Source organism: Anomaloglossus baeobatrachus, chromosome 6 (genome assembly GCF_048569485.1).
Source record: "Anomaloglossus baeobatrachus isolate aAnoBae1 chromosome 6, aAnoBae1.hap1, whole genome shotgun sequence".
NCBI classification, from domain to species: domain Eukaryota; kingdom Metazoa; phylum Chordata; class Amphibia; order Anura; family Aromobatidae; genus Anomaloglossus; species Anomaloglossus baeobatrachus.
The window spans coordinates 235,917,146-235,939,673 of NC_134358.1; the positions used below are offsets into that span (position 1 = coordinate 235,917,146).

Genomic DNA, 22,528 nt, shown 5'->3' on the forward strand with positions numbered 1-22,528 from the left:
TCTGCTTAGCTCCTCACTCCTGCTCCTCCCTGAGCTATCTCCTGAGCTCATCTGCCTGGTTACTTCCTGCCTCCAGAGCTGTGAGCTCCTTGGTGGGCAGAGCCAACCGCCTGGCCCCACCCCCTGGTGTGCATCATCAGACTCCTGGAGGAAGGCAACAAGGATTTCTGGTTAGCTGTGATGTGCCTACCTGGAGTGTGGGGTGTGGTGGTGGTGTGACCTGTGTCCCCTGGCTTGCCCAGAGCGACACAAAATTATCTGATCATACAGAGTCTGCCAGCCTTTTTGGAGTCATTTCACAAGATGTTTGAAGAGTCGGGTCGAAATTCTTCAGCAGCATCCTAACTGCTGTCTCTGACAACGGAGCCTCACCGTTGGACAATACGCAGTTCGGATCCGCACCATGTCCTCTGAAGTGGGTTGGAATAACGAAGCTCAGGTGGCTGTGTAGCGCCCCTTAAGCCATCAGGGAGCTACAAGGTACTGCATCCCCAGCAGGATGCAGGGCCTACCCCCTAGGGACCCAGAAGACTAGTGCTGGTAACAACCAAACACTCCAGTTAATCCCTGTTTTTCCCCAAAATTTCCCCATAGACTGGTACCAGGCTAGGATTGGACCAATGGATGGCCTCCTAGAGGTGGAGCCAATCCAGTCCACTATATGACCAGGTGGGAGGGGCAGACAGTGCATAGTCAGTAAGGGAGTCAGTCAGTCTGTAGTTGCAGTAAAAGAGAGCAGATGTACTGACAGGAGTGTGAACAGTGACCTGAGGTCCCAGGCGGTTAGTTGCCAGTGGAGTATGGTGTTGTACTCCCAAAACTACGCACCAACGGGGTACGGAAACCTAGGTCAGGCAAACGCTCCAGGCAGACCTGATAAAATCTGCACAGTGAGGGGACCTCACTGACCTTGAAGTTCGGGACACAGTAGAAATGGGAGAACTGGGGACAGGACGAGAGACTCCAACCCCACAGGGTTCACGCATATATACATCACATCTTCCGCTTGCATGGCTTTCCATCACACATTGTGTCCGACAGAGGAACTCAGTTCACCTCCCGCTTCTGGAGGGCTCTCTGTAAACATCTGGGAGTAACTCTGGACTTTTCTTCTGCCTACCATCCTCAGTCGAACGGCCAAGTGGAACGGGTCAATCAGATATTGACCTCTTTCTTACGTCACTACGTCAACGCCCATCATGACGATTGGTCCACGCTTCTTCCTTGGGCTGAATTCTCCCATAATCACCACGTCAGTGAGTCCTCCTCCAGTTCTCCCTTCCATGTCGTCTACGGACTTCAGCCGTCTGTCCCATTGCCTGTATCCTCTTCCTCGGATATCCCTGCTGCTGATGCGGTAGTCCGTGACTTTACAACCATTTGGGACTCAGTTAAGGCGTCCCTTGCACGTGCATCCCTGCGGATGAAGAGACACGCGGACAAGAGACGTCTGGATCCTCCGTGTTTCTCTCCAGGAGATCTCGTCTGGCTTGCTTCCAAGTACGTCCGATTGAAGTTACCATCCTACAAGCTCGGACCTCGCTACATCAGACCGTTTAAAGTCCTCAGCAAGATCAATGAGGTCTCCTACAAACTGCAGCTCCCGGCCACGATGAGGATACCCAACTCCTTCCACGTCTCTCTGCTCAAGCCGGTTGTCCTTGGTCCCTTCTCCGCTGCTGCCAGTCCGGCTCCTCCTCCTATTGCTGATGACGACATCTATGCGGTAAGGGATATCGTGGCCATGAAGACCGTACGAGGTCGACAGTTCTTTCTGGTGGACTGGGCAGGGTATGGTCCTGAGGATAGGTCCTGGGAGCCCAGGGAGAATGTGGGCACTCCTCTGATCCGTTCCTTCCTGTCCCGGTTGCGGGGAGGGGGGCGTGGGGGGGGTACTGTCACGCTCCCCGGGTCCTCTGCTCCGCTCCCCGGCTCACCTGCCACGCTCCCCGCTCTCCAGCCTCCATTGCCCGCGCTTCCCAGGCCTCCTGGTCCCCGCTCCCGGCGCCCGTCGGCTTCCCAGCCCCTGCCCGGCTCTGCTGCTTCCTCCTCTCAGCTTCCTGCCCTGGCTTCTGGCACCCGGGCCGCGCGCATGCGCATTAGGGCGCGCGCGCGGTCACTGACCCTTTCTTAAAGGGCCAGTGTCCACTGACAGGAAATGAAGCACACAGGTACAGGGTATAAAGGGGTTTAATGTCCAAGGGGGCGGGGCCTGTTCTTTGTGTTTCCCAAGCTAGGAGTCAGGTCTCCTTGTGTTCCTGTGAGATACTTACCTCTCTCTCTTCTAGAGCCGATCCTGCATTGCCATCCGGTCCTGCCGTATCCCGAACCCCGAACGCTGCCTATCTGCCATCCTGACAGTCCGTACCATCTCTGTTCCCTGCGGTGACCCGTCATCTCGCTCCAACGGTTCCGGACCCCGCCTGACATCATCCCGGCTTCCGAACCTGAGCTCCGTCACCCGGACCACCATCAGTGACCCCGTGGTCCCAGGGACTTCTCCATTGTGCTCTAGTGCACGGACTGTCCTGCTACCTAAAGTGCTCCGGCTACCGGACTCCTTTCCCTCATCGGGGAGTTCGGCCCAGTGGATCCACCTCCCGGGTCTGCCCATCCATCTGGCCCTAACAGTAAGAACAGGCCATGGATCCCGCCGAAGCACTAGCGGCCTTGCATGAGGAACTCCAACGCCAGCGTGAAGTCCAGACCCGCATGCTGAACTTTATGACTTCCGTGGACGCCCGCTTGAACACGCTACAAGCATCGGTCACATCTTCAGCGCCTCGGGCCTCCACTAGTCAATCCACGGCCCCCGCTCCCGTGGCAGCCTCCTCGGATGCTTCCAGACTTCATTTGGCCTCACCACCCCGGTACGCCGGAGATCCCAAGACCTGCAGGGGGTTTGTAAACCAATGCTCCCTCCATTTCACGCAGCTGCCGCATTTGTTTGCCTCCGACCAAGCCAAGGTCGCCTTCATAATGTATCACCTAGAGGGCGAGGCACTGGCGTGTATGAACCCCTTGTGGGAGAAGGAGGACCCTATGACCAAGAACCTCCAGGAGTTCCTGCAGGCCTTTCGCGGCACCTTTGACGAGCCCGGACGCGCCTCCGCGTCTGCTTCATCTCTTCTCCGGTTACGTCAGGGAACTCTGACGGTGGGTCAATACGCCATCCGTTTCCGCACCTTGGCTTCGGAACTCGGGTGGAATAACGAGGCCCTAACCGCCGCCTTCTGGGAAGGACTCTCGGGTCGAATCAAAGATGAGCTGGCTGGTCGTGACGTACCGTCCACCCTGGACGCCCTGATTACCCTAGCGACTCGAGTGGACATTCGTTTTCAGGAACGGTCCAAAGAGGTGTCCCGTGAGAGACGTCCGGTACGGCATTCCTCTCCTCCGCAGAAGCCCGCCGTACTCCAGTCAACGGCATCTGGTGTCTCCGTCCATGAACCCATGCAGATCGACCGTGTGCGACAGTCTGAACAACGTCGAGCAGAGCGGCTCGCCAAGGGTCTCTGCTTCTACTGCGGAGAGGGCACACACCTGCTACGCTCCTGTCCAGAGAGGCCGGGAAACTCCAAAGCCTAGGGTTGGTAGGAGAGGCCACCCTAGGTGCTGGGACTCTCTCAGACCCGGTTACATGGACTGTGCAAGTGACAACGGGAGAGACGCGGTTCACGGCTGAGGCGTACCTCGATTCTGGGGCAGCAGGCAATTTCATCCAGCAGGCCACGGTGGACAAGTACCAGGTGCCTGTTACTCCACTCGCCAAACCTCTTGTGATTGCCTCTGTGGATGGGAGACCCCTCTCTGACACCATCTCCTGGATCACCAGGCCGGTTGAACTGCGTATCGGTGCTCTGCACACCGAGAACATCGCTCTCTACGTCCTCCCACACATGTCACATCAAATCCTGCTGGGCCTTCCTTGGTTGCGGACACACGAACCTTCAGTCAGCTGGGGCACTGGTGATATCACTCGATGGGGGTCTTCTTGCCATGAGAACTGTCTGAAGACCATACAACCCATCCGGCGACCTCCGGTTCCAGAGTCCCTACCGGGACTGCCCTCAGCCTATTGGTCCTTCGCGGACGTCTTTGATAAGAAGGAGTCAGAGGTACTTCCGCCACATCGTCCTTACGATTGTGCCATTGACCTGCTCCCGGGAACTACACCACCTCGAGGACGGATATATCCACTGTCTCCAGCCGAAACAAGGGCCATGTCTACTTACATCACAGAGAGCCTGGCAAGAGGATTCATTCGGAGATCCTCCTCTCCTGCTGGAGCAGGCTTCTTCTTTGTAAAGAAGAAAGAGGGCGACCTACGCCCATGCATAGACTACCGGGGATTGAACCAAATCACCGTAAAAAACAAGTACCCCCTGCCGCTCATCTCCGAATTGTTTGATCGGCTCAGAGGAGCTCGTGTGTTCACCAAGTTGGATCTTCGGGGTGCCTACAACCTGGTCCGTATCCGCTCGGGGGACGAATGGAAGACCGCGTTCAACACTCGCGATGGGCACTATGAATACTGCGTGATGCCCTTCGGCCTGTGTAATGCACCAGCAGTCTTCCAAGAATTAGTGAACAACGTGTTCCGGGACCTTCTCTACGTCTGTGTGGTGGTATATCTGGATGACATCCTTGTCTTCTCTCCGGACCTCCAGACCCACCGAGAGAACGTGCAACTGGTTCTACAAAGACTGAGAGAGAATCGTCTGTACGCCAAGTACGAGAAGTGTGTCTTCGAACAGTCTTCTCTCCCCTTCCTGGGTTACCTCATCACCGATACCGGACTGCAGATGGATCCAAAGAAGGTCTCTTCCATTCTCAACTGGCCTCCTCCTTCTGGACTGAAGGCAATCCAACGCTTTCTGGGATTCGCCAACTATTACCGCCAGTTCATTCCTCACTTCTCTGCTCTGACTGCTCCTCTCTCCGCCTTGACCAAGAAGGGGGCTAATCCAAAGGACTGGTCACCTGCGGCCGACGCCGCGTTTGGCTCTCTAAAGCGAGCCTTTGCCTCCTCTCCTGTACTCCACCGTTCAGAGTTAAAACCGCCAGTTCACCTTGGAGGTGGATGCCTCCTCCTCGGGAGCCGGAGCAGTGCTCATGCAGAAGTCCTCCTCCGGGAAGATGGTGACTTGCGGTTTCTTCTCCAAGAGCTTCTCAGCGCCTGAACGCAATTACACCATCGGTGACCGAGAGCTATTGGCAGTCAAACTGGCTCTGGAGGAATGGCGCTATCTTCTGGAAGGAGCAGTGTACCCCGTTATTATTTACACGGACCACAAAAACCTGGAATACCTGCGGTCTGCTCAGCGACTGAACCCACGGCAAGCCAGGTGGTCCTTGTTCTTTGCCCGGTTCGATTTCCAGCTCCATTTCCGACCCGCGAACAAGAATGTACGCGCTGATGCCTTGTCTAGGTCTTTCATGCCCATGGAGCAGGAGGAGGAGACATCCCAACCCATCATCTGTCCAAGTAAGATTATTCCGGTGGCTCCTGTCACCCTGGCCCAGATACCGCCCGGGAAGACCTATGTCTCTGAGACTGACAGGCAAAAAGTGTTACACTGGGGCCATGCCTCGAAAACAGCCGGTCATGCTGGTCAGAAGAGAACTTGGAGTGCGATTGTACGTCATTACTGGTGGCCATCCCTTCGCACGGACGTCGCCTCTTTTGTCTCTGCCTGCTCCTCTTGTGCCAGGAACAAGACGCCCAAACACCTGCCATATGGCCGTCTTCTACCTCTGCCTATACCCTCAGTTCCCTGGCAACACATTGCGATGGACTTTATTACGGACTTGCCATTGTCCTCCGGACACACAGTCATATGGGTCGTGGTGGATCGGTTCTCTAAAATGGCCCATTTCGTCCCTATGGCTGGACTGCCCTCTGCCCAGGAACTCGCGGACGCATATATACATCACATCTTCTGCTTGCATGGCTTTCCATCACACATTGTGTCCGACAGAGGAACTCAGTTCACCTCCCGCTTCTGGAGGGCTCTCTGTAAACATCTGGGAGTAACTCTGGACTTTTCTTCTGCCTACCATCCTCAGTCGAACGGCCAAGTGGAACGGGTCAATCAGATATTGACCTCTTTCTTACGTCACTACGTCAACGCCCATCATGACGATTGGTCCACGCTTCTTCCTTGGGCTGAATTCTCCCATAATCACCACGTCAGTGAGTCCTCCTCCAGTTCTCCCTTCCATGTCGTCTACGGACTTCAGCCGTCTGTCCCATTGCCTGTATCCTCTTCCTCGGATATCCCTGCTGCTGATGCGGTAGTCCGTGACTTTACAACCATTTGGGACTCAGTTAAGGCGTCCCTTGCACGTGCATCCCTGCGGATGAAGAGACACGCGGACAAGAGACGTCTGGATCCTCCGTGTTTCTCTCCAGGAGATCTCGTCTGGCTTGCTTCCAAGTACGTCCGATTGAAGTTACCATCCTACAAGCTGGGACCTCGCTACATCAGACCGTTTAAAGTCCTCAGCAAGATCAATGAGGTCTCCTACAAACTGCAGCTCCCGGCCACGATGAGGATACCCAACTCCTTCCACGTCTCTCTGCTCAAGCCGGTTGTCCTTGGTCCCTTCTCCGCTGCTGCCAGTCCGGCTCCTCCTCCTATTGCTGATGACGACATCTATGCGGTAAGGGATATCGTGGCCATGAAGACCGTACGAGGTCGACAGTTCTTTCTGGTGGACTGGGCAGGGTATGGTCCTGAGGATAGGTCCTGGGAGCCCAGGGAGAATGTGGGCACTCCTCTGATCTGTGCCTTCCTGTCCCGGTTGCGGGGAGGGGGGCGTGGGGGGGGTACTGTCACGCTCCCCGGGTCCTCTGCTCCGCTCCCCGGCTCACCTGCCACGCTCCCCGCTCTCCAGCCTCCATTGCCCGCGCTTCCCAGGCCTCCTGGTCCCCGCTCCCGGCGCCCGTCGGCTTCCCAGCCCCTGCCCGGCTCTGCTGCTTCCTCCTCTCAGCTTCCTGCCCTGGAAGCTTCTGGCACCCGGGCCGCGCGCATGCGCATTAGGGCGCGCGCGCGGTCACTGACCCTTTCTTAAAGGGCCAGTGTCCACTGACAGGAAATGAAGCACACAGGTACAGGGTATAAAGGGGTTTAATGTCCAAGGGGGCGGGGCCTGTTCTTCGTGTTTCCCAAGCTAGGAGTCAGGTCTCCTTGTGTTCCTGTGAGATACTTACCTCTCTCTCTTCTAGAGCCGATCCTGCATTGCCATCCGGTCCTGCCGTATCCCGAACGCTGCCTATCTGCCATCCTGACAGTCCGTACCATCTCTGTTCCCTGCGGTGACCCGTCATCTCGCTCCAACGGTTCCGGACCCCGCCTGACATCATCCCGGCTTCCGAACCTGAGCTCCGTCACCCGGACCACCATCAGTGACCCCGTGGTCCCAGGGACTTCTCCATTGTGCTCTAGTGCACGGACTGTCCTGCTACCTAAAGTGCTCCGGCTACCGGACTCCTTTCCCTCATCGGGGAGTTCGGCCCAGTGGATCCACCTCCCGGGTCTGCCCATCCATCTGGCCCTAACAAATGTTACATCTGCTGTTGCTGGCCCTGCCGTGTCTTCGGAAGCATGAACCAGTTCTGGACTGGAGATCTGGAAACGTGCTCAGGTGGGGTCACATCTGCCATGAAAGCTGTCTTGTTCCCGTGCAACCGGCTCAGTCGCCTGTCAGACCCTCTAACCTTCCCGGGCTACCATCAGCTTACTGGACTTATGCAAACATCTTTGATAAAGAGTCTGAGACCCTGCCACCACACAGACAGTATGACTGCCCTATGGACCTTCTCCGTGGGTCTATGCCTCCTCGTGGCTGTATCTACTCTTCCTCTCAGACTGAGACCCAAGCTATGTCGAATACATAAAGAAGAACTTAGCAAGAGGCTTCATCCAAAAGTCTTCTTCACCGGCTGGAGCTGGATTCTTCTTTGTCAAGAAAAAAGACAGGTCTCTTCAGCCTTGTATCGACTTTAGAAGTCTTAATCAAATCACAGTCACGAACAAGTATCCGCTGCCACTTATACCAGAGTTATTTGACCGACCCCAAGGTTCCAGGGTCTTCATCAAGCTTGACCTCCATGGGGTGTATGGGGTGGTTCGTTTAAGGTCAGGCGATGAATGGAAGACTGCTTTCATGACACGTGATGGCCATTATGAGTATCAAGCAATGGCATTCGGCTCAGCAATGGCCCGGCAGTCTTTCAAGAATTCATTAATGACATAGTCTGAGATCTGTTCTATACATGCATGGTGGTATACTGTACCTGGACGTCATTCTCGTATTCTCACCAGACCTGCCTATACAGAGGAGTGTTTGTCAGGTTCATCAGGTGTCTATATGCCAAATAGAAGAAGTGCCACTTTGGGCAGTCCTCTCTGCCTTTCTTAGATTACTACTAGGTGGCGCTAGAGTTTGTCTCCTTTCCTGGAGAGACAATTTGAATAATTCCCAGAGGGGCATTGCGGCTATAAGTCCCCTCACCACTGACAGCCAGACTGGTTTGTCAGGTCTCCGTAAGGAGAATAGTCTTCCCCTGTGGTCCCCACAAAGCTTCTCATAAGCCAGATCAGTTACCCACACTTTGCACTGACGAGGGGCAATCACCCCAAAACACCGTGTCTGCAAATTGGGATTCTGATCTGGCATATATCCTAGGTCATATGAAAAGGCTTGTTAAAAGACCACTTTTGACTTTTAGGATTGCTACTTCCAATAGGTGGTGCTAGAGTTTGTCTCCTTTCCTGGAGAGACAATTTGAAATTTTCTTAGACTAAATCATCTTGGATACCAGCCTGATGATGGATCCGGACAAGCTGACGATGGTATTGAAGTGGCCTAGTCCCGATGGTCTGAAAACGATCCAGCGGTTTCTTGGCTTCGACAATTATTATAGGCAGGTCATACCACGGTTATCATCCCTGCTCTTTCCCATCTCAGCCTTGACCTGCAAATGGGTAGGACCTCAGAAGCAGAAGATGCCTTTTTGTAACTCAAGTAGGCCTTTTCTTTGGCTCTGGCACTACATAGACCAGAGACCGAGAACTGTTGGCGATCAATATGGCTCTGGAGGAATGGCAATATCTGCTGGAAGGAGTAATGCACCCTGTCATCATCTTCATCGACCACAAGAACTTGGTTTTTCCTACAGTCGGCTGAGAGGTTGAACCTGTACCAAGCCCAGTGGTTAATGTTGTTCGCCACCTTAGACTTTGTTCTGCATTTCCGCCAAGCTAAGAAGAACGTCAAGGCCAATGCGCTGTCGTGGTTGTTTGTCGGCCAACCAGGAGGAGGAGCCTCAACACATTATTGAGCCTTTCAGGATGGTGACAGTGGCTCCCATAGGTGTGTCCCAGAGTCCCCTCAGTGAGACGTTCATTGTCGAAGCAGACAGGAAATTAGTTCTTCATTGGAGACATTCCTCCAGGCTGGCCGATCATGCAGTTGATTTCGAGGCCTTATTGGTGGCCTACAGTGCAACAAGATTTCCTGGAGTTTGTTTTGGACAGTCTCTCATGTGCCCACAAGATTCCAAAGAAGCTTTTTGCTGGGCCACTGCTTCCCTTGCCAGTGACATCTGCCTCCTGCCAGCACATTGGGATGGACTTTATTACAGATCTACCGAAGTCCTCCAGTTGCACCATGGCCGATTCTGGATATCTGTGGGTTCTCCTATCACTACTTTAATGTCACCAGTTTTTTTTAACACCTTTAGAAGCCAAAGAAATATCCTATGCAAGAACATAGATGTTTAGATCCAGAGGTATATTGATTCCATACATAGTTGGGACAATTTATCCTAAAAAAAAAATCCCCTGCAGTGGGCAATTCCATAACATTTGTACCACATCCCCTTTTCCATGCCACATTCAGGGTAAAGATGAATCCTTGTCCACATAAACTTTGGTCATCCGATATGTAAAATAAAAAGGCCTGGGTTTTACAACAAAGGTGACTGTTTTCCCCCTGAAGTTCTATCATGTCATTTTATCCAGCCATCCATTTCATAGAGTAATCTTCTTGATTTTGATCCATTAACTTCATAAACGCCAAAGTCTACCTTTCTTTGAGATTGTGAATTTTATAAAAAATTGATGTTTTAGAGAATACAATTTTTTTTTGTAATTTGCTCAAGTAAATTATTAAAATAGCACCAGCTGTGGCCTCCATTTGCTTAACAGCAGATAGCTGGCAAAAACACACACCTCAGAATCTGCCCCTTCTACTCAGATCTCTAAGCTGGTGTTCACTCTGTGCCAAAACTGGCAACCTGTGAGCAGTTCCAGTCACCTGAGGCTGGAGGTCCATGCTCGGTGTTCACTGCAGGCCGGGTCTTTCGTCCACGACCAGGCCCTTTAAGGTCACAGTGCATGTGCAGTGACCTCCAGAGCCTGCTATAGATACAGCGTTACAGAGGCGCAGAAAACCAATAATTGGGTACAGTACAGTGGAGGTTTCTGATGGATAAGCGGGGAGGTTTTTTTCACTTCACATTAATGTATATTCAAACTATTTGGAGAACTACTTTTCCAAAATACATATTTGTCTAAGAAAAATGTGTCCCTCAGTTTATTATTCCCCTAAATTTAGGTACTGTAGTATTTCTCTGCATCTTTATATATTTAATTTTATTCGGTTGCTCACTAAAGTATACATGTAGACACTTGTCAACTTTTTTTTACAGCTCATATAATTCCATTCTCTAATATTTCACAGAGCATGGGCAGCAGCATATAATAGAATATAATGGACAGGCAGATGCTACTGCTAATCTAATCATTGGCATCAGCCATATGTCAAGGAAAATCCTCATTGATTCATAAATTTATATTGGCAAATGTAAGATTTTCTACATTTGTGGAGGACAATCTTGTCCACTTGTGTGACAAATCCACCAGTTATGCTGAATTTTCTGTGTATATTAATGGCTGGACAACATATTATACCCATGGCAATTTGAGCCAGTTTTTACTACTAGCCAATTTGCTGACCAAGAAATCCCATGGGGTCTGAGATCAGGGTATCTACCAGTGAAATGACCAATAGCAAAGGAACCTGTTTGTTTGGTCAATTCACCTGTTTGCGGATGTGTTGATGCACTAAAACATATCCATCATGTTGTATCTATTGTAACTTGATGTGTTGACTCAATGCAGAAAGGTGTCCTGATTAAACATGCTGGCCGGCAGGTTTCTGCTCGACAAAGGCTTTAACAGTTTGGCAATATGACAATTATGACTCCCTTTCAAGAGCCAAAAAAATTCACTTATTTTGCTTTTATAGTGAGGGTCTGAAAGCATGTCTAGCAAATAGTCATGGTCGCTGATTACTTTCCGTTTCCTGCTGAGATGGTTGGTAATTATAACCAGCACAGTCGTCATAAATGTCATTTTGTCAGCCTCATCCCCTGCCTGTGCATGAGAACTCAACATTCACCTGCTGCTCCTTCGCCACATCCTGCTGCATGTGACATTGTCCTTAAAAGGTTCCACTCAGAAGGAAGCGGCCAATGAACAGAAAAAAGTTATTGTTCATCATTAATCCCTTCTCACATTAGGCTACTTTCACACATCAGTTTTTTGCCATCAGGCACGATCCAGCGAAAAAACTGATGCGACTGATCCGGCGAAAAAACGAATCCGTCGTATCAGTTTTTTCCATCAGTTCCTTCAGTTTTTGGACGGATCCGTTGTGCTACTGAGCATGCTCAGTTAAAAAAAAACGGAGTCCGTCGCTGTGAAACGTGTGCTGCATTAAGATGGATCTGGCGCCCATAGGCTTTCATTGTAAAACACGCCGGATGGCGCGGATCCGGCGCGATGCGTTTTTTTGCCAGGGACAAAAAATGTTTCATTCTGCGTTCTTTCCGGCGAAAACCAGACAGAACGCAGAGCCATGCGGCACAATCCGGCACTAATTCAAGTCTATGAGGAAAAAAAACGGATACGTCTGCAGCAGATGCCAGATCCAGTTTTTCTGCAAACCGCCGGATTGTGCCTGACGGCGAAAACCGGATGTGTGCAAGTAGCCTTACTGTGAATGTTTATTCCAATATATAAGGGAGATTACATAATTGATAGCACAGTTGTCTCTACTGATACATATTTATTAGCCTCTTAGAAGTGCCACTTCAAAGCCGGCAGAGTGTGCTTTGCCACATAAGAATGGTTGAAATACCCAGACACTCTTCTGCTCATGGGCACCACTTTATTATATTTCTTAAATAAACTTAGAATGTCCACCACAGAGAAGCATTTGTTTTTGGGTCCAAAAGTGGTGCAGCCACATTGGTCCAAGCATTGTACTCAGCGACTTTTCAGTTTGATAAGGTGACAGTGTGACACTTGCGCTGGTGTAGAGAAAGAACTCTTCCAGTATAACTTTTGTTGCCCATGGTCAAACTGTAAAGTATCTAGTCAATGCTTAAGCTTACAAGAATGAGAAGATAGACCAGGATGTGGATAGAACTTGCTTCCCTGATGCCTGTTGAGAATGGTGCAATATCCATTGGGGAATGAGGTATAGGAACAGTAGGATAAGCATTGTCTGGTGTTGGAAGTAGACCTAGTTAACAACTCTGGAGGCTTTACATCTTATCCTTGTTTTAATGGTGCATTGATAGAGCTCAAAACGTTTAGTGGGCCATAAAAGTCATCTACTGTCCCTGTCCATAATTGCTGCTCTAAGTGTTGACAGTGCAGGGTACTTTCAAACGACTGTCAGCAGAGAATGGCTGTTCAAATCAAGAACAGGCACTCGGTACATCATTGCAGTACCAAACATTTAAGACACCCTTGCCACCTGCTTGTTTACCATCTATCTCCACCCACTTCTGTCCTGATGAAGCCAGAGCTGTCAAAGTGGAGGAGGGGATGAAGATAGAGGGAAAACAAGTAGGAGGGAAGGTGCTCTTAAATATTTGACCATGCCATGATGCCCCAAATACTCGTGTTTGGTTTAGTCTGTGCTAAAAAAAAAAATCCCTTTAGTGACCATGGCAGGGAGCAGGCAAAATTCTAATGCACAGAGCAGGTACCCTTTTAGGGTATCTTCCATAAAGGCCCAGAGAACTCTATCACTTCTCAAAAGGCAGTAATCTACTAGGCAGTAAAGCAGCTGTTGCATAAGCAACAACTTGACCAGATGGGAGTTGAGTTTGTACGCAAGCAAATAGATAATCATTATTGTTTCAAGGCCTTACAACCATGTACAGACATGTAACTGAGTACGGCAAGCAATAGATGATAATGATGACACAAAACTGGGGTCACTTGTGGGTATTTCTGCTGTTTTGACACCGCAGGGCTTTTTCAAATGTGACATGGCATCTACAAATATTTATAGTCAAATAGTGCACGTTCCCTATGTAGTATAGGAATGCAAGGGAACAATTGTGTAACAAATTATGGGGTTTAATTTCTCCTGCTATCCTTGTAAACATTAAAATTTGAGGCTCAAGCAACAATTTTGTGGAAAAAATAAAATTAGCATTTCTGTGTCCCAAGGTTATAAGGTCTTGTGAAGCAACTGTAGGTTCAAAATGGTCACTGAAATCCCAGATTATTTCCATGAGGGGTGTAGTGTCCAAAATAATGTCACTTTGGGGGTGTTTTTCTATGCTGTTTTGGCATGTCAGGGGCACTTCAAATGAGACATACAATCATATGAAAAAGTTTGGGCACCCCTATTAATGTTAACCTTTTTCTTTATAACAATTTGGGTTTTTGCAACAGCTATTTCAGTTTCCTATATCTAATAACTGATGGACTGAGTAATATTTCTGGATTGAAATGAGGTTTATTGTGCTAACAAAAAATGTGCAATCCGCATTTAAACAAAATTTGACCGGTGCAAAAGTATGGGCACCTCAACATAAAAGTGACATTAATATTTTGTAGATCCTCCTTTTGCAAAAATAACAGCCTCTAGTCACTTCCTGTAGCTTTTAATGAGTTCCTGGATGAAGGTATATTTGACCATTCCTGTTTACAAAATAATTCCAGTTCAGTTAAGTTTGATGGTCGCCGAGCATGGACAGCACGCTTCAAATCATCCCACAGATTTTCAATGATATGCAGGTCTGGGGACTGGGATGGCCATTCCAGAACATTATAATTGTTCCTCTGCATGAATGCCTGAGTAGATTTGGAGCGGTGTTTCGGATCATTGTCTTGCTGAAATATCCATCCCCTGCGTAACTTCAACTTCGTCACTGATTCTTGCACATTATTGTCAAGAATCTGCTGATACTGAGTTGAATTTATGCGACCCTCAACTTTAACAAGATTCCCGGTGCCGGCATTGGCCACACAGCCCCAAGGCATGATGGAACCTCCACCAAATTTTACTGCGGGTAGCAAGTGCTTTTCTTGGAATGCCGTGTTTTTTTGCCTCCATGCATAACGCCTTTTTGTATGACCAAGCAACTCAATCTTTGTTTCATCAGTCCACAGGACGTTCTTCCAAAATGTAACTGGCTTGTCCAAATGTGCTTTTGCATACCTCAAGCGACTCTGTTTGTGGCATGCTTGCAGAAACGGCTTCTTTCGCATCACTCTCCCATACAGCTTCTCCTTGTGCAATGTGCGCTGTATTGTTGACCAATGCACATTGACACCATCTGCAGCAAAATGAAGCTGCAGGTCTTTGGAGGTGGTCTGTGGATTGTCCTTGACTGTTCTCACCATTCTTCTTCTCTGCCTTTCTGATATTTTTCTTGGCCTGCCACTTCTGGGCTTAACAAGAACTCTACCTGTGTTCTTCCATTTCCTTACTATGTTCCTCAAAGTGGAAACTGACGGTTTAAATCTCTGAGACAACGTTTTGTATCCTTCCCCTGTACAACTATGTTGAATAATATTTGTTTTCAGCTCATTTGAGAGTTGTTTTGAGGAGCCCATGATGCCACTCTTCATAGGAGATTCAAATAGGAGAACAACTTGCAAGTGGCCACCTTAAATACCTTTTCTCATGATTGGATACACCTGCCTATGAAGTTCAAAGCTCAATGAGGTTACAAAACCAATTTAGTGGTTTAGTAAGTCAGTAAAAAGTAGTTAGGAGTGTTCAAATCAAGAAATTGATAAGGGTGCCCATACTTTTGCACCAGTCAAATTTTGTTTAAATGCAGATTGCACATTTTCTGTTAGTACAATACACCTCATTTCAATCCAGAAATATTACTCAGTCCATCAGTTATTAGATATATGAAACTGAAATAGCTGTTGCAAAAACCCAAATTGTTATAAAGAAAAAAGGTTAACCTTAATAGGGGTGCCCAAACTTTTTCATATGACTGTAGCATCTGCACTCAGTCTTGCTGTGTTCCCAAACAATAGTTTCCAACCACATGCAGTAATGTTCAAAATAATAGCAGTCCAATATAACTAACCAGATTATTCACTGTTTTTGGTATAAATTATATTACCACATGTCAAACAATTTAACAGTTAGTGCACTAGATTCTTAAAAAAAAAAAAAAAAAACCCACACCAGATTCAGTATTCATGATCAGCAGGTTTTTGAGTCTGTGTATGTGAATAATTAATTGAAGGGGTTGTGTTCAAAATAATAGCAGTGTAGAGTTAAATTAGTGAGGTCAATCATTCTGGGAAGAAACTGGTGTGAATCAGGTAGCCCTTATTTAAGGGTGAAGCCGGCACATGTTGTATATGCATTTCTCATGAAAGCCTGAAAAATATGGGTAGTTTGAGACATTGTTCAGAAGAGCAACGTACTTTGATTAAAAAGTTGATTGGAAAGGGTGAAACTTAGAAAGAAGTGAAGACAATGATCGGCTGTTCAGCTAAAATGATCTCCAATGCTTTAAAATGGAAAACAAAAACAGAGACGTGGAAAAAAAAACGCAAGACAACCATTTAAATGGATGGAAGAATAGCCAGAATGGCAAAGGCTCAGCCAATGATGAGCTCCAGGATGATCAAAGACAGTCTCAAGTTACCATTAAGTACTGTGACAGTTAGAAGACACCTGTGTGAAGCTAATCTATTAGCAAGAATTCCCACTGTTAAAAAAAAGACGTACTGAAGTGCATACAAATTTCCAAAGAACACATCAACTGGCCTAAAGAAAAATGGAGAAACATTTTGTGGACTGATTAAAGTAAAATTGTTCTTTTGGGGTCCAAGGTCCGCAGACAGTTCAGACAACCCCCAAACTCTGAATTCAAGCCACAGTACACTCTGAAGACAGTGAAGCATGGTGGTGCAAGCATTAGGATATGGGCATGATTCTCTTACTATGGTGCTGGGCCTATTAACTGCATACCAGGAGTCACGGACTAGTTTATATATATTAAAGTACTTTAAGAGGTCATGTTTCCTTACGCTTAAAGGTACCGTCACACTAAGCAACATCGCTAGCAACATCGCTGCTGATGCACAACTTGCTAGCAATGTTGCTTAGTGTGACATCCAGCAACAACCTGGCCCCTGCTGTGAGGTCGTTGGTTGTTGCTGAATGTGCTGGGCCATTTTTTAGTTGCTGCTCTCCCGCTGTGAAGCACACATCGCTGTGTGTGACAGCGAGAGAGCAACAACTGAATGTGCAGGCAGCAGGAGCCGGCTTCTGTGGACGCTGGTAACCAAGGTAAATATCGGGTAACAAAGAAGCCCTTTCCTTGGTTACCCGATATTTACCTTCGTTACCAGCGTCCGCCGCTCTCACGCTGTCAGTGCTGGCTCCCTGCTCCCTGCACACATAGCCAGACTACACATCGGGTAATTGACCCGATGTGTACTGTGGCTGTGTGCAGGGAACAGGGAGCCGGCACTGGCAGTGTGAGAGCGGCGGACGCTGGTAACGAAGGTAAATATCGGGTAACCAAGGAAAGGGCTTCTTGGTTACCCGATGTTTACCGTGGTTATCAGCGTCCGCAGAAGCCGGCTCCCTGCTGCCTGCACACGTAGCAGAGTACACATCGGGTAATTAACCTGATGTGTACTGTGGCTAGGTGTGCAGGGAGCCAGCACTAAGCGGTGTGCGCTGGTAACCAAGGTAAATATCGGGTTGGTTACCCGATATTTACCTTAGTTACCAAGCGCAGCATGCTTCCACGTGTAGCGACGCTCCAGCGATCCCTGCCAGGTCAGGTTGCTGGTGGGATCGCTGGAGCGTCGCTTAGTGTGACATCTCACCAGCGACCTCCTAGCAACTTACCAGCGATCCCTATCAGGTTGTATCGTTGTTGGGATCGCTGGTAATTTGTTTAGTGTGACTGGGCCTTAAGAGTAAATGCCCCTGAAATGGGTCTTTCAACACGACAACGACCCTATAATCACCACTAAACAAGCAAAATATTGGTTCCAGTCCACCAAAATTGAGGTTATGGAATGAAGCCCAAGCCCCAGAACTTAATGCGATAGAACACTTGTGGGGTGACATAAAAAACGCTGTTCCTGAGGCAAAGAAAACAAATACAAATAAATTGTGGGATGTAGTCAAATTATCCTGGGCTGGAATAATAGGTGACAGGTGCTATAAGTAGATGTGAAGCAGTTCTTAAAAAAAACCTGTGGTTATACAACTAAATATTAAGTTAGTGATTCAGAGGAATACTAAATCCTAAATAAAAAGAGTACATATTTTGAGTATGAAAAGATAAATGCAGACACTGCTAATTTTTGGAACAACCCAATTTTCATGTTTTGATATTTTCTGTAGTTAAAAATTATATACATTTCTCTGCATATTTTAATTTAGAAAACAGTCCGAAACGTTCCCAATGCACGGAAATAAAAACTATTATAAAGATTTTGGGTTAAACGCATGTTTTTGAACACAGTGCTATTATTTTGAACAAAACTGTATGGAATCTTGTCACGTTCAAGAGAAATTGTACAAGGAATTGTGGAGTGCATTTTCTTCTGTCTTTGTGGCTAAAATAATATTTTCATGGAAAAATATTTAATTTCTTCATTTTTTTCATTCTACTTAGTGTTAATTTCTGTGAAACACTTTGAGATGTTATGTTGTATTTCCTGAATGAGGCTTTGAATACTTTGATGAAAGTAATTTGCTAATTCGATGTACTGGAAAAGCCATTGGAGAGGAGAGCTTTTTCCGGATGTAAGCAGACACACTTTTTTAAGGTTGGGCAATAACTTTAAAGAGAACCTGTCAGGTGCAATATGCACCCAGAACCACGAGCAGTTCTGGGTTCATATTACTAATCCCTGCCAAGCAGTCCCTGTAAACACTAGCATAAATATCTTTAGAAAAAGTATCTCCAAAGATCGTTTATTATATGCTAATGAGCGCAGGGACCAGTCTCAAGGGCGTTTGTTCCCTTAGCTAGTTGGCCCACATAGCATGGTAGCATGCCCCCGTGGGCGTAGTAACATTGCTAATGAATGCGCAGCGACACGCACATACCTCACTGTTCATGGCGGCCGCTGGAGGATGGATGCGCTCTGCTCATAATCCGGAGTACCCGGGACTTCCGATCATGTGCACTAAACTGATGCTGGGTGTAAGCTTCCTGGCTTCAGTGAGGTACAGTGCGTATGACCGGAAGTGCTGGGAATGGTTATGGGTGCATACTGCACCTGACAGGTTCATTGTAACCTTTGTGGCGCATGTCTAATGACAAATAATGACAAGCAGCATAACTGTAAATGTAGCTGTGGATAATCATAAGAATGTAATAAACTTGGATTAGTACAAGATAAGAAACAAAATTTATAAAGATACTCCTGTTTTAATACAGATTATATTTATAATGTTAACTAAAATATTGTGTTTAGCAGACATATCCTTAAAAAAGTAGGCACATAACTAAAGGTTGTGAATTTTTGATTTAACTACAAATGCCTTCATTAGTCATGAAAAACTTCCATATAAGAAAGCAGAATTGTATCTAATTTCACAGTATACTCATGAAGATCACTTCCTTTATACATTCAATAATCTGTTTTTCTCTCAACTACACAACACAAAAGTAGAATCAAAAGGAAAGTCAATAATAAAAGATTTACTGGAACATTTGTTAACACATAACTTCTGTCTTTAAGTGTAAAGCTACTGTCTTGCACACAAAGATGGACAGAACCATTTTACAAGACTTATATGGACACAATAAATATGGAGATATACATACAGGATCTGTACACAAAGTTGCCCCATGTCCATAAAAATATTACATTTAACAGTGCAACATATACATTTATAATTGTATAATTTAATTATTTTACTCAACATGAGATATGAACGTACGTACTAAAACACAAGCAACTACCTTGGTTATGTACATATATAATTTTATAGATATTATATTTTATTCACCGATATGTACAGATTTCTACACATAAAATTCCGAAAGGCACAATTGTCTATACAACATATACAAAAATGGCAGGAGCAGAAAACAAAACAAAAACAAAAAATTGACAATTATTGGTCAAGAGTTCATGATTGCACAAGAAATGTGTAAGAAAAATGTGCTTTAAAGATAAACAAGGTTTGTAAATAAACCTCTACAGTCTCTTTGTCCCCCATCCCTTCCCACAAAAGTAAAAAAATACTGGACCTCAGATGAAACCTAGTTTCTAGGTTGCTATAACCAGTCTGCCTTCATCATCATCACTGCTTGAATCGCTGAATTGCACGGTACTCTGCCGTGAGATTAGCTCAGTTCTCCTCTGATGTCGAAGGGGTGGAAGAGAATGACCTATAAACGACTTGTTTGGAGGTTGAGAATGAATCTTCAAAGAGAGATCTGGTTTGGCAGATATTTTAATCTGACTGGTGCTGATGTGAGGACCTTGCTTCAGCTGACTGTCTCTTTCAGTACCACAAGCTGAAGCTCTCTCTTCAATGACTGTAGCCTCACCTGATGCTTTTGGGGATTCCTGCATCCTTGATGAAACTTGCAGAGATTCAGACGGCTTCATAATTTTGGCATCTGTCCCAGGAATGTTGGCGAGACCCTGGCAAGGTGCTGTGCTACATGATGGAGACCTATCAGGAACTCCTTGACTATCAACAGATAGTGGACTTATAGATGGAATTAAAGTAGGCAATGCTATGTTCAAAATTTGTAGGCCTGGAATGTGAGCTTGTGGACTGGGATTGCTCTGAGAACCAGGGCTTGTTGCTAAAACTTGCAAGCCAACTGCATTTAGAGTTAGACCTGAGGGATGAATTTGTGGGGTAATATTTGGATTTGAAAGTCCTAATATGTTAACGGCTTCCATGCTAATTGGCTGAATGGGTTGCAAGCCTGTTGCACTCAGACCTGGCACATTCACTTGACCAATTGGAATACAAGGTACAACACCATTTACTTCAGCTACTCCTATAGGGCTTGTTGTGTTAGGTACTTCTGCAGGCTTTTCACTGTGAGAACATGCAGTTCTGTGAATTACCCCAACAGTTGGTATGGTCAGTTGCACTTGTCCAGCTGGAAAGGGTACAAATGTAGAGTAGGCTGTTAATCCAGCTGGGACGAGTTGAATGCCACCTACGGGAATCATGCTGTAGGGTGACCTTACAGGCTGCTGTGAATGTAGAGGCAAATGACTAAACAAATGCGTTTGCGCTGTAGTTATCTGAGCACGGTGTTGAGTCATGTGATTTGCTATTGGTTGGTGATTATCTGAGTCTATTACAGATGAATCCATTGTCTGTGTGCTTTGGTCTACTGGGGAAGATGGTGTGTTCACAGAATGAGAGTCCTGTAAGAGAAAAAAATAAAAGTTTGAAAAAGAAAATGCATCTCTTGTGGCACAAACACAGTTGCTTATATCCTAACAATATATGAGCTTTAAATATTGGACAAAAAACGGGTAATCTCAGAGAATAACAGATATACAACTTTCAGGTCCTACTTATCCATGCACGCTTGCCTGATATTATATCTCATTGACTAAAATTGTATTCAGTCTGAAGTCTTACAAACATACATTTTGATTTTGTAATATGCTTACTATGATATTCATATAAAGGAAGGTAAAAATATAAGAAAAGGTGAAAAGGGATTGTCAATGATTTCTATATTGATAACTTATCCACAGGATGTGCCATGAGTATCAGATAGGTGGACATTCGACATGTCAATAGGAACTGAGCTTCCAACACCAAGAAATGATACTATACAATGTACAAAGCTGTGCCGCCACTGCTCAACGGCTGCTAACAGCTGATCTGTGGAGGCTCTGCGTCAGACTCCTCCGCTCTGATATAGAGGACGTATCCTATAGAGAGGTCATCAATACTCAGTTCTAGACAACCACGAAGTTGTAGTTTGTGAAATTGTTTCACATCTATTCAGAATGTCAGAAAGATATTTCCTTTTGAAATGGTCTCAAGCTAAAATGTTTAAAAATCATTTGATGCTAGGACATTATTTAAGTAAAACCTGTCAGTGTCTGGTTTGCAGTATTTTATAGAGCAGGTGTTTAAGTTTGTGGGAAAAGATAAAGCAGATGTTCTATATTTACCTGTATCCAGCGATATTGTCTTTGGCTCTGCTGCGTCCCGCTCCTGATACCCGCTCATTAATTTCATTGAATATTCACTGCCTGAGGATCTGGAATCCGGAGCATTGCGGGGACAGGCTGGGTACAGCACAGCCGAGGACAGCATCACCGGGGACATCGCCGGTGACAGGTGAGTATACAGCAGTTTGTGCAGTGACATCCAGGGACTCATCAGGGTTCCCAATGAACTCTCATGAACCCCTGGAAGTCACCATCGTGAAACACACTGTAGCGCAGTTGTCGCAGGGGTGTCATCAGGAGGTCATCAGAGTTCATTGGGAAATCCGATGACCTCCTGGACGTCCCTGAACACACACTGCTGGCAGGATACTCACCTGTCACTAGCGATGTCCCCAGCGATGCTGTCCTCGGCGGTGCTGACCTTGGCGGTGCTGTCTCCAGCGCTGTCACCGCGATGCCCCTGCTCTTAACTGCTCAACGCGGTGAATAATCAATGAAAAAAAAAAAAAGGAGCGGGACGCAGCAGAGCCGGAGACAGCATCGCTGGATACAGGTAAATATAGAAAATCTTTTTATTTAAAAACCCGTGTTTTCTCCGGTACGTGTCACACGGATCACATCAGTGTGCGGTCCGTGTGACATCCGTGCTGCTGGAGAAAAAACGGGCACGTCTCCGTGTGAAATAGCGGGGTCACACGGCCATGTAAGAGTACACAATAGGGTAACATGGGTACATGTGGCATCAGTTTTAAAAACGGATGTCAAACGTACCTGAAACACGGATGTCTGAAACCAGCCTTAGAAACAGAGGGCACAGACTTTATTTTTCCCACTTAAAAATCATACCAATGGTTAGACATCTAAACCTGATCAGCACAGTAAGGGATTCCCCAAACATCATTGCATTACTAAAAATACCCTAAGTTACAACAAGTTCCTCAGTGTTATGAGAATTACCATGTGTAGTACAGGCATCTCTAGTAATACTGTATTGCATAATTATATATATATATATATATAAGGATTCCAGGCAC

The 22,528-nt window shown here is 46.8% G+C and overlaps 1 protein-coding gene across 2 annotated transcripts in view; it reads right to left on the reverse strand.

Annotated features, from left to right (window-relative positions):
- Positions 1-19,007: 19,007 nt before the first annotated feature.
- HIVEP1 (HIVEP zinc finger 1) overlaps positions 19,008-22,528 on the reverse strand; it is a 282,913-nt gene continuing 279,392 nt past the window's right edge. For both annotated transcript variants that reach the window (XM_075314753.1, XM_075314752.1), the window contains exon 9: positions 19,008-20,729. In XM_075314753.1, coding sequence (XP_075170868.1) covers positions 19,602-20,729 — 1,128 coding nt within the window. In that variant the 3' untranslated portion in view covers positions 19,008-19,601. The remainder of the gene's footprint in view (positions 20,730-22,528) is intronic.